Consider the following 22760-nt stretch of genomic DNA (forward strand, 5'->3'; position numbering starts at 1 on the left):
ATGCGGCACCACAGCAGCTTGTCTCTCCTGGTGTTGAACCACTGTCTCACGAGCTGAGCGAGAGGGCTGTTGGGGTCCCAGTATTCTCAGTTGACCATGCCTAAGGCAGAGCCTCTGTTCCACAAGTCGGTGTTGGGTAGAAGGGAGCCTCCTGTCTTTGATGTACTTGCCTGGGACTTAGCCTCAGTAATGGGGGCTGGGGACGGGTTGAGAAGTCCGAAGTCCTGCTCCTCCCAGGAAGAAAGCCCTTGGACTGAGAGCTGGGGGAAGAGGGGACCTTGTGCTCTTGGGTGCAGCAGTCTGGAGCCTTGCTGAGATGGGGGGGCGGGGGTGGGGTGGGGAGAGTGGTCTTGGTTCTAATACCACAGACTTTCACCTTTCAGGCTGAATTTTCATAGATTTTACTGAATGGTTGTTTCTTCATTTGCTGTTTGCCCTTAGGGACCATTGTCAGAGGCTTTGAATGGTGGTTTTTAAAAATAATTTGCATCAGTTTCCCTGAGGGGTGAGCTAGCAGAGATCCTCACGCCATTAGGCTAGAAGTCAATCTCTTGTAACTTTTTTGAGCTAGCAGTCATGCCTGTTTTAAAGCATGATTCGAAAAAGTGTTTCCTTCATTATGGTCTCTGACTGCCTCCTCATGAGGAACCCTTGACATACCCCTTAACACCTCAACTTTCAGATATTGCCTGTGTGATACAAGAGGCCAAGAGAATTGATTTTCCCCAGCTTATTTTCCTTAAAGAATGAACTTGCTACATGTGAAAGTACTCTAGAAGGGAAAATTTGCACGAGTTAAGAGTTTATAAAGGAAATGAAAATAATATTAGCTAGAGAATTTTAACATGAGGGCCCTGTACTATATGGTTGATTGAGTTCTTTTCAAGTTGGCTCAGAGGTGTTGCAGTTAACTCTTGGCTTCTTTGACCTGACTTAGATATCAAAATCAAATGGCTTCTCCCTCATTTTTGCTGTCATCCTTAAATTAGTTTATTTTGATTCCTTTTCTTTTTTCTTTCTTTTCAGGGGCCACTCAATAGTGAGTCTTCCAACCAGAGCTTGTGCAGCGTGGGGTCCTTGAGTGATAAAGAAGTAGAGGTAAGAAGCCACATCCATTGCAAGACTTCTCATATTCCCACACTTTGGGTCTGGGTTAAACCATAGCACTGCAAACTCTGGTGTCCTGTTAGGGTCTGGGTGAATGACTCCCCTTTGAGTTGTTTGCTCGTTGTACAGTTGTGATGTGGCCTTGATGGGTGTTTATTATGATAATAATAACCATCAATAAAGGGTAGAGATTTGCAGTTGTAGCTGAATTAGCCTAGGTGCCATTGAATTTTAGCACTTTTTAGTACTTCAACAGAGTGGGTTAGTGTGGCCCGACAGACTTTAGTAAGAAAATTTGAAGTTTTTTTTTCTTTAAGGCACACAACCTAGCTGCATAGATAGGTAACCGCTTACTTTGCACTTAGATAAAACTTTCAATAAATTAGTCAGTTGATTATGCATATCTTTCCTTTTTGGAAAAAAGGATTAGATTTAAGCTCTTTTAAAGTAGAAATATTGTGGAAATTCCCTGGTGGTCCAGTGGTTAGGACTCGGCACTTTCAGTGCCAGGCCCGGGTTCAATCCCTGGTTGGGGAAATAAGATCCCGCAAGCCGAGTGGCATGGCCAAAAAAAAAAAAAAAAAAGTAGAAATATTGTAACAGCTGCTGTCTGAGAGCCTACTATATGCTAGATGCTTGTACTACATTTGTGCTTTGTAAAATTGAAGCTCTGATACTTTGAGCAGTTTGCTAAAAATTGTATAGGTGGCTTGGTTCCAGATCCTGTACTCTTTCCATGAACCTGCTCTAAGAGTTGGACGCTCATTTAGGACTTGTCTGAGCCAGTTAAATATCCTTATAAATTTGATATTTTGTACGTACTCTCTAATTTTCATAATGTGAAAAATTTAACAAAATGCTAATTGTGATGTATATGGTATTTAACAGACTCCTGAGAAAAAACAGAATGACCAGCGAAACCGGAAAAGAAAAGCTGAACCATATGAAACTAGCCAAGGTAGTAATAATTTCACACCGGTAAAAATACTAGATTCTTATGTACTTAGATAGAAAATTTCCAGCTCACACTAAGTAATTAGTTTGTGCACAGGGATTCCTAACAATGAAGATTTGTATTCCTTAAGGGAATATCAGGTTGTTTATTATAGACTTGCCATTTGATACACACTTGACGAAACAGTGTCAGTTCTTTGGGGACTCTGGTTTTCCCTGTTGTAAGTTAACCATCTTCTCGCCATGGGTTTGTCTTCAGACTAAGTATTTGTTGTACAGAAAAGAGGTTACATTGGAGTTTTAACTATGTCTTGCACTAGATCAGTGATTTGCTAATAATAGGCAAGCAGAAATGGTTTCAGTCACATGGCTGTCCTTTTACCTGCCCTTCTTCCATGTCAATTATTTAGTTGTACATTGGTGCCCAGTGGAATAAATCTGTAATTATGATGGTGGTAATGCCAAATTTCTGTAAATAATTAAAGGAAGAATAAATGAAATGGCAGCGCTTCCAAGAAATGGACACCCTAGTCTTTTTTTTTTCCATATTCTTTTAATCTGCAAATCATTTTTTACTTTTTTGGGAGAAAATTTTCCCAAAGTGACAAGGTCACATAAAGTTTTTTGTGAAATAGAATAAACCCTTTGGTTCTGATGAATTTGTTTTGAATTTTTTGTCCTCTTAGTTGGGGGTATAGTTTATAGTTTAGTTTTATTTTGATGCACAGTTGTGGCATGAGTTTTGTTAGTGTACTTGTAAAAGAAAAATTAGTGAATCTTAAAGGAAAGCGAGCTGTGAAAAAGTCTTTCACTGCTTATTTCAGTCTTTAATTTTGTGGAGGAAACTGTCTTCTGTTCTTATGATACAGGTATTTTGGCTCATTTGTTAAAAGTAAGCTTGACATTTGAATTGATAACAACATAGGCAGTTATTGAATACATAGTACACTTTAGCGAATGATGGTTTACTTGTGTTACTGGAAAAACTATACTTACTTTGGTTTTATTTTCAGGGAAAGGCACTCCTAGGGGACATAAAATTAGTGATTACTTTGAGGTAAGTTAAATTTTTGGAAAAAGAAATCTATAGTGATTTTTTTAAAAACCTAAATCCATTTGTTCATTTAAGGCTTTAGAGAGGAATATATTGCCTTTACTGTGCTCTCCTCCCCTTCCTCCCCATCTTCATCAACCCTATGCTGCCCCATCTCTGTAAGAGGAAATGGCTGCTGACTTCCTAAATTTAAATTTGTTTATGATGTGTCTTTTCTGTGATGATATAAAAATTCACAAATGAGGTGATTTTTCTCTTGGCCAGACTAGGTTTCGTGTCTTACAAAGATTGAAGTGAAATGACTTGGACTCTTGTTTTGTCCTCTTCCCTTTAGTCCATTGGAACCTGTAGTAAGCTCACTGACCCATCCTTAGTGGTTACTGAAGAAGACACTAACATCCACTGTACCACTATATTCCTGCTTCGTGTATTTTGAGACAAGAAGGGAAAACATTCTTCTCTTATGTCCTTTCAAAACCATGTGTACCTTCAGCTTTCTAGCCATGTTTTCTTTATATCTTGGTACATTTCTGCTGGAGCTCCTCCTTAAAATCTCGTTGAAAAGATAGCAGAATTTGACTTATATGGCATTTTCTCTCTAGAATAAGATATATTGACTTAAAGGGGCCGTATATAATTAAGACCTGTTTGTGTATTAATCTTTTACTCTCCTTATCTGAAGCCTAGTACTGTTGTGAATTATTCATATCCATTTTTCCCTGTTGGCCAGTTTGCTGGGGGAAGCGGGCCAGGAACCAGCCCTGGCAGAAGTGTTCCACCAGTTGCACGATCCTCACCGCAACATTCCTTATCCAATCCCTTACCGGTAAGCATTCACCTGGAGAAATTTGACACCTGTTGTAGGAGACAAGAAGCCCAGGAACACTCGAGCAGAAGTTTCTCTTCCGTTAATTACCCAAGGGGAATGAGGCATTAAGGAGAAACATTCATAGCATTACCTATGAATCACTTAACTTAGATTCAAATCTGTATCAGTAAATTTACATTTTATAAGAGCTGACCCTTTTCTCCCAGTATAATAAATTACTTCTAGGCCTGCAACTCATTGTTCTGTCAAGGAACTGATTTCCAATCCAAATATTAGATTTTTATCCTTGCCAGACTTAAATGTTCCTATAACTAAATTCCTTAAAAAAAATTTGGTCAGCTCCTGGCATTTGAATTATTTTTAAGGCTTACTCAGTGATGTAGTAGAGAAGCTAAAGCTACACAAATTTGGGATAGGTTTGTTTTCTGCCTATAAGTGAGATCTGAAACTCTTAAAAACATTATAGCCAAGTTAGTGGTTCTCAACTGGAGGTAGTTTGTCCCCTCAGGGGACATTTGGCAGTGTTGGAGTAATTATTGGTCAGAAATAGAGGGTGAGTGGAAGGATGCCATAGGCGTTTACTGGGCAGAGGCCAGGGATGCTGTTAAACATCTTACAGTGCACAGGACAGGCGCCACCACGAAGATCCAGTCCAAAATGACACTAGTGCCAAGGTTGAGAATCCCTGAGCTAGCTAATGTAGGGTTTTGTGTTAATTTGCTCAAGCGCCTTTGGATAATTTGTTGATACCAGTAAGAACTCTGTACTTAAGAGTGTATTATGTCTACTGATGCTTCAGGTATTGCTGTGGGATCCAAGGGAGTTTTCATCCTAGGTCTCTGTTTAGGAAAGTTGCTTTTCTCTGCCTTAGCAGAGTTGATTAATACTACTTTTTTCCTAAATGATTTAGTCTTCTGTATTGTTAAAGTATTTTAAAATATCCTTCCCCTCTTCTCTCTCATGAAAGCATGCATTCATTAGGGTGATTATAATTATTAAAGCATTTAGGAAAATGTATTCAACTTGAAATTTTTGCTATTATTTTGTCATCCTTGTTATATTTAAAAATTTTAGAAATGTTTGATGTGTAGATCTGTTTGGTTAGGTTGAGGTTTGTTAGATAACTTTCGAGGAGGCCTATATCTATATTTTTATTAAGTTTTAAACCAGTTAAAGTTTTAAAATGTTAAATGAGATTGCAGAATTATCTATTTGGGACGAATATGATTTGTAGAATTTTGTTGTCTCTTACTCTTCTCTCCCTGAAAAATATTTTTTTTTCATTTGGTTTTTAGTAGTGTACCACCCATCTATCATGTGTCCATTTAAGTCAGGTCTTACCTGAAAACAAAAGAGATGATTCAATGATCTGTAGACATTTCTGCCACCTCTATGAATGGTGGTGGGGGCCTCATCATTATTATGCAAATCTAAGTATATCTTGGGTGTTAAAATAGGAACCAAGCCTTAATTTCCTTTTTCCATTGCACTGAGAAGCTCTTTATCCTTCTAACTTAGATTCTGTGTTTCATTGTTATAGTTACTGATTTGTGTATACCCTTCAATTCCCTTTCCCCACTCTCTCTTTATCATATTTGCCTGAAAAAACTCAGCCCTGGTTATCTAATTTTCCACCTTTTCCTTGTCTAAGCAGCTCAGCATGGTTAGAGGAAAACACATACACCCATGCTGACTGATCTCACTTTAAGTTCATGACCACCAATCTCATGAACCCCCTCGTTGCTGCCAGTCCTATTATATTTCCATAGTTAGTTCCCTTTCCTAGATGAACATTTCATATTTTTGTCATTTCCTGCAAGCCTCCAGCAACACTTCCTCCTCCTCTACTATTTCAACTAATGGCTTTACTTTTTCATCTTCCTGAGAAAGTAGAAGCAATCAGAAGAGAACTTTCACATGCACCTGTGCCAAATCTACCAAGTTACTTGTATCATTATCCATATCTGCCTTTTAGGATGAAAGAACTTGCCAGCCCTTTACTTGGGCACTGGTTTCCCTGAAAATTACATATACAACTCTACGTGACATTTCCACTTACATAACTAAATGGGCAGCTTAAAAACGTCCACAGAGGAACTCTTGCTCACTAGCAAAACAACACAACAAACTGCTCTTCCTGTAGTCTACCCTGTCCTGGTAAATGACAGTTTACTCTGTCCAGTTTTTCAGATCATAACTTCATGCCCCATATCTAATCTGTCAATAAATCCTGTTTTCTTTTAAAAAATACCCAAATCCCAAGCTCTTTTTCTATTCTTTTGGTTCTCTGCATTAAATCTCCAAAGTGGTCTCCCTGCTTCTGCCTGTGTCTCACCTATTTTCAGTATAGTAGCCAGAATGATTCTGTGAAAAAATTAAGACAGATCCTGCTCAAAACAGTCCAGACTGTTCTGGGCTTACATGGCCTAGAAGCTCCTACATGATTTTTGCTCCCCCCATCTGCCTGACTCCATCTGCTCCCCTCTCACCCTCATACCACTCCAGCCATGCTGGCCTCCTTGAAGTTCCTTGAACACTGTGAAGCACTCTTTTGCTTCACGGCCTTTGTACCTGCTATTCCCTCTTCCAGGAATAGCATGATTAGCAATCTCTTCATCAGGCTGTTGCTCAAAAATGACCTTATCAGAGAGGTCTCTCCTGGCCAACTTCTTTAAATATCAGTCCCTCTCACCTTGTAACTCTGTCCCTAATCCTGCTTTAATTCTTAGTTATTACTACCTGACATATGTATTTAAATTTTGATATGTATGTAAATTTTTTATTGATTCATACTTATACATATAGAAGTGTATACATGTAAGTCTACAGCTTAATGAAGTTTCACAAACTGTGTACCAGTACAAGAAACAAAATACCAGGCCCTCCAGAAACCCCCTTATGCTCCCTTCCAGTCATTAGCCCCCTCCCTGCCACTGGGGATAGCCACTATCCTGACTTCTCACAGTACAGGTGGGTTTTTTTGTTTTTGTACTTTGTATAAAAGGAATCATACAGTATATACTCTTGTGTCTGGCTTCTTTCATTCAACATTACCTTTGTGAGATTCACCCATACTGTGTGTTGCTGTAGATCATTCATTGTCGTTGTGTGGTATAATTTTAATATTTTTATTTAATAATTTACATATCTTAATTTTTAACTATACACTTAGTCTATTGCCCAGCTTCTTCCACCAGAATGTTAATCTTAAGAGAGCATGGATTTTGTTTTATTTACTGGTGTTTCCATCTCTTACAGTGTTTATTACATAAAGACGTAATCATTTTAACTGTCCTCCCCCCCTTCACATGGAATAGATATCTTGTTCAATTTTTAGTCTGTAACACCCAAAACAGTGTTGGGTACACAGTGGGGGCTCAAGACTATTTGTCAAAGGGGAAGAATGGATAAAGAATTACTTTAGCATTTTTCCCCCTAAATGATTCTTTTATATTTTTTGTTAAATACAAGAAAGTACATAAACCGTGAGCCTTCTATGCAGGAGTTGGTAAACTACAGCCCACAGTTGGCAAGCTAAGAATGATTTTTAGATTTTTTGAGTTGTATAGACAAAGAAGAATATATATCACAGAGATGATATGTTGCCTGAAAAGCCTAACGTATTTCTATCTGACCCTTCACAAAAAATGTTTCCAGGAAATCATTATGAGGTTAACTCCATGTAATCATCACTTAGGTCAGAAAGTAAAATATTTCCAGCACCCTGGAAACCTTCCCTGATCACAGCCCTTTCCCAATACCCTAGAAACAACCACTGTTCTAATTTTTGTGATTATCATTTGCTTTTCCTTATAGTGTGACCACATATGCATCCCTAAACAAAATAGTTTAGTTTTGTCATTACGATAATTTTGTTAAACATGGCATTTAATCGCAGTGTTTAGATCTTCTGTATTCTGACTTTTGGCTGTTTGTTCTATCAGTTACTAAGAGAGGTATATTTATGACTCTCATGATTGTGGGAGTAGTTTGTTTCTTCCTGTATATATATTTTTGCTTTATGTATTACTAAGTGATTCTCTTCATTCCTTCTGATACTTTTTGCTCTAAATGCAGTATATCTGATATTTAGTATATCCAAACCACTGTATGGTGTAAATACTTCCATTTTTATACTATCAACTTTTCATTATTTTGTTATCAGCGTATTGACAAATATCATATAGTTGAAATTTTTTTCTTTATTCAGTCTAAAATCGTTTTTAGGGAATTCCCTGGCGGTCCAGTGGTTAGGACTTGGCACTTTTACTGCTGGGGCCCGGGTTTGATTGCTAGTTGGGGAACTAAGATCCTGCAAGCTGCGTGGCACGGCCAAAAAAAAAATCTTTTTTAAACTTCAGTATTTATCCTATTTACATTTAATAAACTTATCATTATATTGGTTTTAAATATACCAGCTTTTAATGTATTTTCTGTTTATCTTACCTGTTCTATGTTACTTTTTCTTTCATTCCTTGTTTTCATTTGGATTAAAAAAAATTATTTCATATTTTTCTCCTCCACTAGTATGTAGGTCCTATGTGGTGTTTCTCTTAGAAGTTACCACAGGTATCTTTAATATGCCAAAGTTTGATGTTAATAGTATCTTTGCCCTCCTCCCAAATATATGATAACCTTGATTCCATTTATGTGCTACTGCTTTGGTGGTGCTGGTGTAGGTTTATATTTTGCCATTTTTTTTTAGCTTCATAAAACATCGTTATTACACTGTCAGTGTTCATTTAGATTTATCTATATACTTACCTCTTTGCACTTCTTCCCGTTTTACATATTACACCTTCCACTCTAGAGTCACTCCCTTCTGCCTTCAGTGGTCCTTTAGTTTTCTTTTAGTACAGTGTTTATCTGCTGGGGGTTAACTCTGTAGGTTTTTGTTTGCTGAAATAACTTTATTTTGCCCTTATTCTTTTTCTTTTTTTTTTTTGCGGTACGCGGGCCTCTCACTGTTGTGGCCTCTCCCGTTGCGGAGCACAGGCTCCGGACGCGCAGGCTCAGCGGCCACGGCTCACGGGCCCAGCCGCTCCGCGGCATGTGGGATCTTCCCGGACCGGGGCACGAACCCGTGTCCCCTGCATCGGCAGGCGGACTCTCAACCACTGCGCCACCAGGGAAGCCCTGCCCTTATTCTTGAAAGATGTTTATGCTCTCTATATTTCTAGATTGGCATTTTTTATCTTTTCACACAATTGAGTGTATAATTACCATATTCTGGTTCCCATTGTTACTACTGAGAAAACAGTTTTCATTTACTTGTTATTTCTTTTGAAAGTATCTGCTCTGCTTCCCCCCATCCCCAGCTGCTTTTAACATTTTTATATGTGGTGTTCTGCAGTTTTACTATGATGCATCCTTTTATTTTCTCTTGTAATTTGTTGGGCTTCTGGTATTTGTGGGTTGGTGTCTTGTACCATTTCTGAATAATTATTTGCCATTGTCTTCAGATATTATCTTGGCCCTGGTTCCTTTTTCCTCCACCTATAAAATTTCAATTAACCGTATGTTAGACTGTCTCACTTTATCACCATGCCCCTTAACTTCTTTTTCTTTTGGTCTCTGTATGCTCCATTCTGGATAGTTCTTGCCTTTCAGTTCCCAAATTCTCTGTTTTGGTGTATCTAATTTGCCCCATTGAATTCTTAGTTTTTGTTATTTTATGTTCCCTGCAGATATATTCAAACTTGTCTTTTATTTTTTTAATCTAGTAGACATAGTTGTTTTATAACCTGTCTGTTAATTCTTGTATTTGAAGGTTGTTTTTTTTGTTGTTGTTGTTTTTTGCGGTACGCGGGCCTCTCACTGCTGTGACCTCTCCTGTTGCGGAGCACAGGCTCCGGACGCGCAGGCCCAGCAGCCATGGCTCACAGGCCCAGCCACTCCGCGGCACGTGGGATCCTCCCGGGCCGGGGCACGAACCCGTGTCCCCTGCATCGGCAGGCGGACTCTCAACCACTGTGCCACCAGGGAAGCCCTGAAGGTTTTTTTGAACCTGTTTCTGCTGTCTGTTCTTTTTCCTAGTTGTTGCTCAGGGCTTTATTTCTTTTATGCTATTGGTTTTTTGTCTTTGTGCTGCTCATTGTTCTTGAAAAATTATTTGTGAAATTTCTTTGAGATCAAGAATAAGATATGTTCCTCCAGGGAGAATTTTTATTTGCTTCTTTCAAGTGCCTAGAGATTCTACCCATCTCTACAAACTACTGAATTCATGGCTTGCATTTTGTCTGTTTGGTTTGCTTATTTTGTTTGTTTCTTTCAACCACCCAGGCATTATTGATTCCAATTATGTTAACATTTCTCAGGGGAGCCTCCACCACCTGCATGGCCAAGGCAACTTCATTGCAGCTCCCTGAGGGCAGGGGAAATGTTTCTTCTGGCTTACATTTTCCCTGAGGCTGTAACCCTTTGGAAGTGTAGCTAAAGTGGGAAGAGTTTCATAAGGAACCCCCTACTCTGGGTGGGCTTTGGCCTATGACTATCAAGTTGGCAACATGGTGCCCTAGAAATGGAAATTCAAGATCTGCAGGTACTCTTAGGGCAGATGTGACTTTGTTTCCCTTAGGTTTTACCATGACAGACCCCTACTATTTTATCAACTTTTCATTGCTTTTAATATCTTTTTTTTATATTTTGTCCTGTCTTTACAGTTAAGGGGAGGTTGGTACAAACATCCCAGCCTGCTATATTCCAGAGATATTTAAAGATCTTTCAGCCCTTGGCACATATTTATTGAATGTATAACAGAATGGTTTGTTTTAATATTGCAGCTTCAATGATACAGTCTCCCAAGTAGTGAGAATATTGTGAATGAGTATTACAGGTATTCTGGAGCCTGAATTTAAACCATTTTATTGGTTAGGGCAGGAGTGTTATTTTTAAGGCGGTAGATTCTACTCAGATTCTTTTAAAAATAAATTTTTTGTCAGGATCATTTTGATTAGTCTCTTTTACTTTTGTTTTCTAAAATGAAAGTATTAAATAGATTTCCCTGATAAAGGGATACATGCTGATTATGAAAGTCCAACAGTTGAGAAGTGGTAAAATATAAAGTCCTTTCCACAAGAACTATTATTAAAGAGTTTAGTGCGCATATATGTGTATACATGTATGTTCATGTAGTAGATTTCCTCATTTTCATTGTATTAATCAATAGCCTTAAACATTTTGTATTCTGTAAGTAGTGCTGTAATGAATGTCCTTGTATATACATCTGTACTTATGCATGTTTTTCCTTTGGATAAATTTCCAAAGTATAGCTCCCAAATCAAAGAATATGCTCACTTTAAAATGTCATCACATGAATGATAAAGAAGATGTAGTGTGTGTGTATACACTCACACACACACACACAAACACACAATGGAATATTACTCAGCCATAAAAAGAATGAAATATTGCCATTTGCAGCAACATGGATGGACCTAGAGATTATCATACTAAGTGAAGTAAGCCAGACAGAGAAAGACAAATATCATATGATATCGCTTATATGTGGAATCTAAAAAAAAAATGTTACAAATGAACTTATTTACAAAACAGAAATAGACCCACAGACGTAGAAAATAAACTTATGGTTACAAAAGGGGAAAGGGTGGGTGGATAAATTAGGGGTTTGGGATTAACATACAACACACTACTGTATATAAAATAGATAACCAACACGGACCTACTGTATAGGACAGGGAACTGTACACAATATTTCATAATAACCTAAAAGGGAATCTGAGAAAGAATATTTATAGTTATTTATATGTATATATATAACTGAATTATTTTGCTGTACACCTGAAACTAACACAGCACTGTAAATCAACTGTGTGTCAATTTAAAATAAAATAAATGTCACCACATAATTGCTAGCAGGCTGTCAGCAGTTTGAGAGTCCCAATTTCTGCCTACCCTTCTAATACTGAATTTTATCATTATAATCTTTGCCAGTGAGAAAATACCTTGTTTTAACTTGCATTTCTTCATCAGTGATATTAAACATCTTTTCCTATGATTAACGGCCTTTTGGATTTCTCTTTTAATGCTTACTCAGTTCCTTTGCCTATTTATTTATTAGTGTATTGTCTTACTGATGGGTAGGAGCGTGTTATTTATTAAGATTGTTAACTCATTGTCATTTATATTGTAAATATTTTTTGCCTGTTTGTACTTTATTTTTTAACTTTATGTTGACTTTTACCATTCAGAAGTCAAAAAATTTGAAGTAGTCAAATTTATCAATGTTTTTCCTTCATGACTTACTGGTTTTGTCTTACTCTTAGATGTTTCTATATGGTTTGTATTTTTACTGTCATGTTTAAAAAATCCTTCACCACTAGAAAGTCATAAAAGCATTTGTTTATATTTTCTTATAATTTTTATGTATGCTATAAGGAAGCAATCTACTTTTCCTTTTTTCTAATATCAACACACATATCCTATCATCTTTGTAAGAAATTCCCACTAATTAGAAATGCACTATAATCACAAATTATGCATCCATTTTATATGGGTCCGTTTCTGAATTTTCTGTGCCACTGATCAATCTGTCTGTTCCTGTACCAGTGTTACGCTCCTTTGGTTAATGTTGCTTTGCAGTAAGTTTTAATAGCTGGTCAGGTTCCCTGATACCCTTTATCAAAAATTATGTGGCTAATTTTGATTATTTTTCCAAGTGGACCTCAAAATTAACTCGTGAAAATCCATAAAACATTCCCCCGAAAGAGCAAGAGAGAAGCTAGACGATCTCTATACTACCACAACACCTTCTCTTACAAAAACAGAAGCAAAAATACACAAAAAGCCCTAAGTAAGCATTGGCTTTTAGAGAAATTTGACATGTGTAAAATTTTAACTCAGGAGCATGGTATTGCCATTTAATTTAGATCATCTTTTATATTTGTTAGTGAAGCTGTGGGGTTTTTTTAATGTGTAATCTGCATATTTCTTAAGTTTCCTTTTAAGTATTTTACAGATATTTTGAATCTGCTTTTTCTTCTGTTACTACTTGTTCAGATTATAGTCAGTTGTGATATGCGGGGAAGTTACTGATTTTTGTGTATTTATTTTACATTTGGCCACATCTTACTGAACCCTTACTTGTTCTTTTTCAGTTGATTTGTTTGGTTTCCTTTGTGAATAGTTATATCATCCAAAAGTGACACTTTTTAATGTTTAATATTTTCTAATATTTATACCTCATATTGTTTTCCTTATCACTTTGGCTAAAAATTCTATGATAATGGTGAATGATTATGATATTAATGTGTTAACCCCTGTCTAGTTCCCAATTTTAATGAAAGTGCCTGGAGTATTGCACCATTAATTATATTTATGTTTATTTCTGAAAAAATACTCTTTGTTGTGTTAAACATGGATACTCCCAGTTTCTGTGTTTTTTTTTAAGCATTGCCCAACAATGTGCAAATCTTGTTTGGCGTCTAAAGGAAAGAATTTTGATTCCCTGCCCACCCCCACCCCCCACATTAATTTAATGAATTACATCAGTAGAGAGAATAATGAACTATCCTTACATTCCTGGAATAAACCGTACATAATTGTGGTATATTGTTCTTTTGTTTGTATTTATTTTATATTTTTGCGTATAGGTATAGTAGGGTGAGAATAGAATAGAGTGAAAATAAGTTCTACCTGTAGAGTAGGGGACAAATGCCTTAATCTTTATTAATCTAGAGGAGAGAAGTAGCATTTCCTTTGTAGAATTGAGGGTATTATGAAGTTGTTCGTTGAACTCTACAAAGTAACCTGCAAATTCAGAGTTATGTAAATATAGAACCATTAAAATGTAATTTTATGGAATTTGAGTAAGATACTAACTCAGCTTTTTAGATAGGTCATAATCCAGTGATAATGTTATTATGCTTTCCATATTTGTTTGCAGAGGTGTTTTTTTTAAAAAAAATCCTTCTTACATCTGATAACCGTGTTTTAATCTTTTGCGTGTTTTGGCAGTATCAGATTTTCTTTCTCATGTAATTTGTGTGTTTTCTTTAATGTTTTCCAGCGGCGAGTAGAACAGCCCCTCTATGGTTTAGATGGCAGTGCTGCAAAGGAGGTATCAGAGGAGCAGTCTGCTCTGCCAACCCTGATGTCAGTGATGCTGGCAAAACCTCGGCTCGACACAGAGCAGCTGGCACAGAGGGGAGCTGGCCTCTGCTTCACTTTTGTTTCAGTGAGTACTAAGGCTAAGTTTGTGCAGATCCTTGTTTTCCTGGAGCTCCAAGATGAGGTTTGAGTAATTGATTCGGTAGACAGATGATGATTTCTAACTCTGTGTTACTTCTAAAGGAATGTGTTTGTACTCAGCCCTGCTTGGTTCAAGGGGGCTGAGAGGCTGCTCTGTCAAAGTCTGCGTGTACCATGGGAAGGACAACACAATCTTAGGTTGACAAAGAAGAAAAGAAAATAATTGTAATAATGGAATCAAATTCCATTGGAATTAAAAATAAAATCTCCAAACTCCAGCCATCACTTATTTAAAGTAATATTCAAGTTAATAAAATCTTAATGTGGGGACAGGCATGCTTACTAGTCATTTCCCCCTGTGTGGTACTTGGGCAACCTACATGCTTGCCTTCTCTCACTTCTTCAGAGTGTTAGCACAGTTACTTTTTCCAAGAAGATTTGGCTCCATGTCTGCTCCTTTCAGCTTGCTTCTTTCTTCTTCCTTGAAGAACAAGAATTTGATTATTATAAATGTTTGACCCCCATTTTTTTTTTGCCGAATTATAATGCAGCTTGGCTTAAAAGTTGTTGCTTTTCTTGGTTTCTTTGCCCTACCAAGTACGTGTTTGTTGCCAAGGATGGTATAAAGCAAGAGAAAGCCCCATTGCCCTATTCCTCCATTTTTAGGGGCATCATTCAGAGCTGACGTCACCATTGATCAAAATTTCTTTCCCTCTTACTGGTTCATTTTCTCCAGTAATAATCTGTTTCCTCTTTATTTGCTCTGTGGATTCTGAGCAAATAAATTTCTAATCTCTGGTATTAACCCACATGTGATTGTATTAAGAAAGGCCATGGAATGGTGGGTGTCTTAAGGAAAGGAGATAAAAATAATATAATTAGATAGGGATCATTGTGTATTATTTGAATCGATTCCTCCCTCCCTCCCTCCCTCCCTCCCTCCCTCCCTCCCTCCCTCCCTCCCTCCTTCCTTCCTTCCTTCCTTCCTTCCTTCCTTCCTTCCTTCCTTCCTTCCTTCCTTCCTTCCTTCCTTCCTTCCTCAGCTTAAAACAGCACCCATTTATTACCTCACAGTTCTGTAAGTTTGGGGGTAATTTGTTGCAGAGCAATAGAGGACTAATACACATGGCTTTATCCTTAATGCCTGTTTTTCCTCACATTCTACATCTAATCCATCAGAAAATATACTTATATCCAGAATCTGACCATCTCTTACCGTCTCCACTGCCACCACAATGGCCCACCATCTCTCTGCTTTGGAATACTTTCTTGTAGTTATTACTGCTTTCACTCAAAAAAGAGGTAATACAGCTTTTTAAAAATGTACAGTTTTTTGTTGTTGTTGTTTAACATCAAAAGAATGGAGAAACTTCTTGTGTGAAGACAGTATAATTTTGTGCTTCAGTGGCAAAGGAGACAAGACGTAAAATGGGAGAATTGATCAGCATAGTATTTTCAGTGGGCCTGACAATAGTATGGAATAGTTTGTATGAGAATGCAGTAGTGTTGTTTTAGAGAAATGTTTGTCTCTCTATGTACGTATATATTTCATTGTGTGATAGGCACATAGTCAAATACACAGGATTTTGATTAGCAAGAACGCGTTCCCCTGATGCGAGCCTTCCGTCAGAGGTATGGGCATGCAGGCTGGGGGCGGGTACACGTGAAGGACAACCACCTGCTCAGTCCTGTCACCTAGTACTCAGGCTGTCAGAGGAGTTGCACATGTTACAGCCAGATTGCTCTCATGTGGAAGAGAGATGACAGAGGAGTAAGAAAATAATCATGTCTGAAGAAGGAACATGGAAGCAGTATAAAAACCAAAGGCCTAGAAGCTTTGGTATAGTTGTTTCTCTCTCTTTTTTCTTTTCTTTTTAAATAAATATATTTATTTATTTTTGGCTGCATTGGGTCTTTCTGCTGCATGCGGGCTTTCTCTAGTTGCGGAGAGCAGGGGCTACTCTTTGTTGTGGTGCGCGGGCTTCTCATTGTGGTGGCTTCTCTTGTTGTGGAGCACAGGCTGTAGGTGCGCAGGCTTTAGTAGTTGTAGCACGTGGGCTCAGTAGCTGTGGCTCGCGGGCTCTAAAGCACAGGCTCAGTAGTTGTGATGCATGGGCTTAGTTGCTCTGAAGCATGTAGGATCTTCTTGGACCAGGGCTTGAACCCATGTCCCCCGCATTGGCAGGCAGATTCTTAACCACTGCTCCACCAGGGAAGTCCAGTTCTATTTCTTTTTGCTTCTCTGCAGTTCCAGCCGGGATGTAAACTTAGTGATATAAAAAAGGAAAAAGGCAAAAGAGTTAACATTAATATATAACAAATGTTAATTAATAGGTAGAGACAAGCAGTTTCCTTTAAAAAACAAAAGACAAAGACTATGAACAGAGGCAGTCTTACAGGAGGAAGAAAAGACGAATGACTAATAACAAGAAAAAATGCTTAACTTCAGCCATAGAGAAATACAAAATAAAATAACTCTTTTGAATTATCAAGCTGGCAAGGATTGATAAATTTGATAATTCCTAGTGCAGGTAATAGTTTAGATACACATGCAGTTGTTTTTTTTTTTTTTTTTTTTGCGGTACGCGGGCCTCTCACTGTTGTGGTCTCTCCCGTTGCGGAGCAGAGGCTCCGGATGCGCAGGCTCAGCAGCCACGGCTCACAGGCCCAACCGCTCCGCGGCATGTGGGATCTTCCCGGACCGGGGCACGAACCCGTGTCGCCTGCATCGGCAAGCGGACTCTCAACCATTGCGCCACCAGGGAAGCCCCAACACATGCAGTTTTATACTGACTATAAATTCGTGCAGTCATTTGGACAAGTTGGTAATGTATCTCAGTGTTAAGTTTACACATCCTTGGGTCCAGAAATTCCATTCCCATAAAACTACACAAAGATGTTTATTGTATTGTTATAAATTGCAAAAATCTGGAAGCAGTGTCCCTCCACAGTGTTTCAGAGGAACTTAGAACAAGGATATCTGTGACCTCCATGTTGCTAAATCCAGCAATCAGTTCTCAGAACTTATTCAATATAATTCATTAGCCACAGTCCCTTCTTCTCCGAGCACATGGTCTTCTCTTGGCTTCTCCTCTTTTGGTTCTTCCTCATTTCCCGGATCTCCAAACACTGGAGTGCCCCAGGGCTCAGTCTTCAGACCTCTTGTCTACCTTCATTCTGTAATGAGAATCTCATTTAGTTTCTTTGTTTCAGTTATCACCTATATGTAGAGGACTTCCAAATTTATATCTCCTGCCCAGAGCCGAGCCCTGAATTCCGGACCTATGTAGTCAGTTGCCTCTTTATGTCTAATAGGCATATCAGATTTAACATGACTGAAACTGAATGCTTCATCTTGTTCCCCCACTCCAGACCCCCATTTCTTCCACATCTCAGTAATTGTCAACTCTCTTCTTCTAATTGTTTGAAAATCTTGGAGTCATTCTAGTCTTATCTCTTTTACACCCCAATTCCAAACCCATCAGCAAGTCTTACTGATTTTACTTCAAAATATGTTCAGAATCCTGCCACTTCACCCCCCTTAATGACTACCACTCAAATCTAATCTCCCACTGAGATTATGATGGCAGCCTCCCAACTGGACTCTTTGCTTCTGGCTTTGTTCTCAACAGATCAGGGTGATCCCATTGAAACATAAGTCCAGTCATGCCACTCCTCTGCTCACAAGTGTTTAAAATGGCACATAACGCTTTGTATGGCCTCTTTCGCACCACTTTGACATCTGTTACTACTAACCTCCCTTCCTCACCAAGTTCCATCCACACTGCCTACGTTTCTGCCTCAAATACTACCTGACATGCTCTCACCTCAGGGCCTTTGCGCTTGCTGCTGCCTTTGCCTTAACATCCTTCCTCTAGTTATCAGCATGCCTTGCTCCCTCAGTTCTCTCTAGTCTCTGCTTAAATTTACAGCCTATCAGAGAGGCTGCACTGTACAAAATAGCACCACTTCCTGCCCACCCCACACATTGTGTTGCTCCTGTGCCCTATTTTTTCTTCTTGGTCTTATCACCAACTGACCTGCTATAATTTACTTCTTTGTCTCACTACCCACTCCCACACTACCTCCCCTCCACTGGAGTGTAAGCTCCATCAGGTCAGGGAGTTTGCGTTGTTCACTTCTGTATTTCCAGTGCTGGAACTGGATCTGCTCTCATAGACACTCAGTGTAATTATATGTCGTATGAATTAATGAGAGCATCTTTCATATAAGGACTAGTGAAATAAAATATAATACATATATACAGTGGAATGCTCTACAGTTGATCAAAGAAGTGAGATATATATGTGCTAACAATGAAAGCTCTATAGATATTGATAAATAAAAATAGGTGGCAGCATATTATGAGTTTGAGCCTTTAAATCGTATTGTTACATAATTTTATATATTTCGACATAGGAAATTAATTTTTTTTTTTTTTTGTGGTACACGGGCCTCTCACTGTCGTGGCCTCTCCTGTTGCAGAGCACAGCCTCTGGGCGCGCAGGCTCAGCAGCCATGGCTCACGGGCACAGCCGCTCCGCGGCATGTGGGATCTTCCCTGACCAGGGCACGAACCCGTGTCCCCTGCATCAGCAGGCAGACTCTCAACCACTGAGCCACCAGGGAAGCCTGGAAATTAATTTTTAAAATTATAAGCATATAATTTTCTAAATTGTAAAAATAGTACATGCACATGGCCCACAAAAAATTGAAGTGATGGAGAAGAGTAAAATTCTTTCCTTTGTGTTCCTCAGACAGACAACCACTCTTAAGAGTTTGTGTTTTAGATTTTTTCTACTGAATACCATTTTAACGTCAAATTATCTCTTGTGTAATCAACTTTATTTTTTTTGAATATTTATTTATATTTTTTGGCTGCATCAGGTCTTAGGTGTGGCACGTGGGATCTTTCGTTGTGGCGCGTGGGCTTGTGGGATCTTAGTTCCCCGACTAGGGATCAAACCCGCGTCCCCTGCATTGGAAGGCAGATTCTTTTTGTTTTAACATCTTTATTGGAGTACAGTTGCTTTACAATGGTGTGTTAGTTTCTGCTTTATGACAAAGTGAATCAGCTATACATATACATTTATCCCCATATCCCCTCCCTCTTGCGTCTCCCTTCCACCCCCGCATTCCACCACTCTAGGTGGTCACAAAGCACCGAGTTGATCTCCCTGTGCTATGTGGCTGCTTCCCACTAGCTATCTGTTTTACATTTGGTAGTGTATATATGTCCATGCCACTCTCTCACTTCGTCCCAGCTTACCCTTCCCCCTCCCCATGTCCTCAAGTTCATTCTCTACGTCTGAGTCTTTATTCCTGTCCTGCCCCTAGGTTCATCAGAACCTTTTTTTTTTTTTTTAGATTCCATATATATGTGTTAGCATACGGTATTTGTTTTTCTCTTTCTGACTCACTCTGTATGACAGACCCTAGGTCCATCCACCTCACTAGAAATAACTCACTTTTGTTTCTTCCTTTGGCTGAGTGATATTCCATTGTATATATGTGCCACATCTTCTTTATCCATTCACCTGTCGATGGACACTTGGGTTGCTTCCATGTCCTGGCTATTGTTAATAGTGCTGCAATGAACACTGTGGTACGTGACTCTTTTTGAATTACAGTTTTCTCAGGGTATATGCCCAGTAGTGGGATTGCTGGGTCTTATGGTAGTTCTATTTTTAGTTTTTTTTTTTTTTTGCGGTACGTGGGCCTCTCACTGTTGTGGCCTCTCCCATTGGGGAGCACAGGCTCCAGACGCACAGGCTCAGCGGCCACGGCTCACGGGCCCAGCCGCTCAGCGGCATGTGGGATCTTCCCGGACCGGGGCACGAACCCGTGTCCCCTGCATCGGCAGGCGGACTCTCAACCACTGCGCCACCAGGGAAACCCTGTTTGTTTTCTTAAAAATATATATTTAGCTTTAGTTGAATGCAGTACTATTAGGGTGATTAACATAGGTTGTTGGCATGGATTTTTCCCTGCAGTGGCATAGTACTGCTTCGCAAATAGCCCACCATCCCGGGCGTTGGGAGGCGGTGACTGTGTTCCCTGTGTAAGCGTCTCGCAAACTCTAGGCAGAAAGACCAGCTCCTTTACAAACATGGAGATAAGGAGGGCATTGTTTTGATAGGTAACTATTTCACTCTTAGTGATGTATTCCATTTCTTCCTCCATCGTGTCAGTTGTGGAGGGCAGGGGTACTGTACTTATAGCAGGAGCCCTCCCCTGGACCCACTTATTTATCATTTTAAAATATTTACATGTTTGTTTTTTATTTAAGAGACCAGTTCTTGTGCTTTACCCTTGGGTCAGAAGCAGTAGTATCCAGGGCCCACATTATGCAAGGAAGAGATCAAGAGAGGACCCTATTGGACAGTATAGGTTTTATTTATGTATTTACTTATTTACAAGTAAATAAATAGGTTATTTATTTATTTATGGCTGCATTGGGTCTTCGTTGCTGTGCGCGGGGGCTACTCTTCGTTGCAGTGCGCAGGCTTCTCATTGCAGTGGCTTCTCTTGTTGCGGAGCACAGGCTCGAGGTGCGCGGGCTTCAGTAGCTGTGGCTCGTGGGCTCTAGAGCGCAGGCTTCAGTAGTTGTGGCGCACGGGCTTGGTTGCTCCGCGGCACGTGGGATCTTCTTGGACCAGGACTCGACCCCGTGTCTCTTTCATTGGCAGGCAGATTCTTAACCACTGCGCTACCAGGGAAGCCCCGTATAGGTTTTAGATGTCTGATAGTTGTCCCATGGGTCACTCCTGGTTCTTTTAAAGGTAAATCTCATTGTGAGGCTTTGGAGGAGCTCTCTTGAAAAGACCCAGCCTGTTTTACTGCTGATGTTTTCAGCAGTGAATTTCTTTATTTCACTTTCTCTGTCAGTCTGATCCCAGCTGCTTTTGAATGTTTCTTAAAATTTAAAGTTTTAAAAAATTTCTGATTCTCAACTCTTCCTTGTTTCTTAGTGCTATTATGATTTTATTTTTTAAAAATCTCTGAATATCAGTAGGACTTTGGGAGATCCAGCCTGTAATCATGAATTAGAAGCTAATATTACTTTTATAGTAGGAACAAAGAATATGGAAGTCTGGGGAGAATGTTTTGCAAAGTAGGGGTTGGACTAAATTTACAACTACAGTGGCCCGCTTAGCAAGGCCATCGACAACTCATTTCTCGAGGACATGATTCTGTAATCGTGGACTTGTTGGGAGACTGTAAGCTCTCTTTGTTTTCCAGTGTTGCACTTCTAGTGTTTAACACAGGACCAGGCACAGAGGTTCATAATTAATATCTAATGAATGATCAGATTTAGAGCATTTTTTTCTACCATGGATTCACTTGTCACAGTAGGTCCTTATATTTTTGTAGTTCTTTTTTTTGTTTGTTTTGTTTTGTTTTGTTTTTGCGGTACGCGGGCCTCTCACTGTTGTGTCCTCTCCCGTTGCGGAGCACGGGCTCCGGACGCGCAGGCTCAGCGGCCATGGCTCATGGGCCCAGCTGCTCCGTGGCATGTGGGATCTTCCCGGACTGGGGCACAAAGCCGTGTCCCCTGCATCGGCAGGCAGACTCTCAACCACTGCGCCACCAGGGAAGGCCTATTTTTGTAGTTCTTTTACCTTTTGAAAGTATTATTTTCGTTTTCATGAGGATTTGCTACCTCCTTACCTCTGTCCCACTTCCTCAGTTAACTTTCTACATATTTACTTCTTATCATGGGGCTATATATATGTACATTTTTACAGAGAGCTTTAATTTGGAAACATCCCCTTGAATCACATTCTAGCAATATTGGTTTGCTGAAAGAAAACTTAGAAATGAGCACATGTTAAAAAAGCATTTTAACAAAGCCCATATACCAAAATCTAGAAGTTCATAGAAGGACCTTTTTAGCAGGTCATGTGATTCTTATTGGCTTTTATTATAAAAGCTGCTCAAACAGTCATGTTTGTTTAGAGAGAAATTTTAAAAGGAGAGGGTTGTAAGAACAACCTAATGATAATGCTTGTATCATAGTGCAGTATGATATGTGAGTTTATTTATTTTTAAATAAATTTATTAATTTATTTTTTTTGGTTGTGTTGGGTCCTTGTTGTTGCGCACAGGCTTTCTCTAATTGCGGTGAGCGGGGGCTACTCTTCGTTGCGGTGTGCAGGATTCTCATTGAGGTCGCTTCTCTTGTTGTGGAGCATGGGCTCTAGGCGCGCAGGCTCAGTAGTTGTGGTGCACAGGCTTAGTTGCTCCGGGGCATGTGGGATCTTCCCGAACCAGGGCTTGAACCCGTGTCCCCTGCACTGGCAGGTGGATTCTTAACCACTGTGCCACCAGGGAAACCCAATATGTGAGTGGTGATGACCCTTAATCGGTAAGACAAGGTTAGATTTGCCACATTGTAGAAAGAGTGGGGAACATTTTCAGCTCTAATCGCTGCTCTGACTTACAGGCTGTGCGCATTGTTTAACCTCTTTGAGACTGACTCCTCTCTTTTTACTTCTTTGATCCCCACATCATTCTTCTCTCTTCCCCCAAGGTTCTTGTATGGAATGTGAGAACCTGGAATCATCTCCTTTCTTTGATTGCTTATTTCCTTCAAATCTTAACTCT

At 39.3% G+C, this 22760-nt stretch overlaps 1 protein-coding gene across 5 annotated transcripts in view; it reads left to right on the forward strand.

The window, feature by feature from the left end:
• Positions 1-22760, forward strand: part of TLK2 (tousled like kinase 2) — a 105803-nt gene that overhangs the window by 34396 nt on the left and 48647 nt on the right. For 4 of the 5 annotated variants that reach the window (XM_089901385.1, XM_089901384.1, XM_022589085.3 and 1 more), the window contains exons 3-7: positions 1027-1098; positions 1996-2065; positions 3075-3118; positions 3846-3941; positions 13972-14139. In XM_089901385.1, coding sequence (XP_089757511.1) covers positions 1027-1098; positions 1996-2065; positions 3075-3118; positions 3846-3941; positions 13972-14139 — 450 coding nt within the window. The remainder of the gene's footprint in view (positions 1-1026; positions 1099-1995; positions 2066-3074; positions 3119-3845; positions 3942-13971; positions 14140-22760) is intronic. The other variant, XM_022589087.2, reaches the window with a different exon arrangement.

This window comes from Delphinapterus leucas, chromosome 19, assembly GCF_059928025.1.
Source record: "Delphinapterus leucas isolate spDelLeu-1000000601 "Yukka" chromosome 19, BTC_Dleu_Yukka2, whole genome shotgun sequence".
Lineage (NCBI taxonomy): Eukaryota > Metazoa > Chordata > Mammalia > Artiodactyla > Monodontidae > Delphinapterus > Delphinapterus leucas.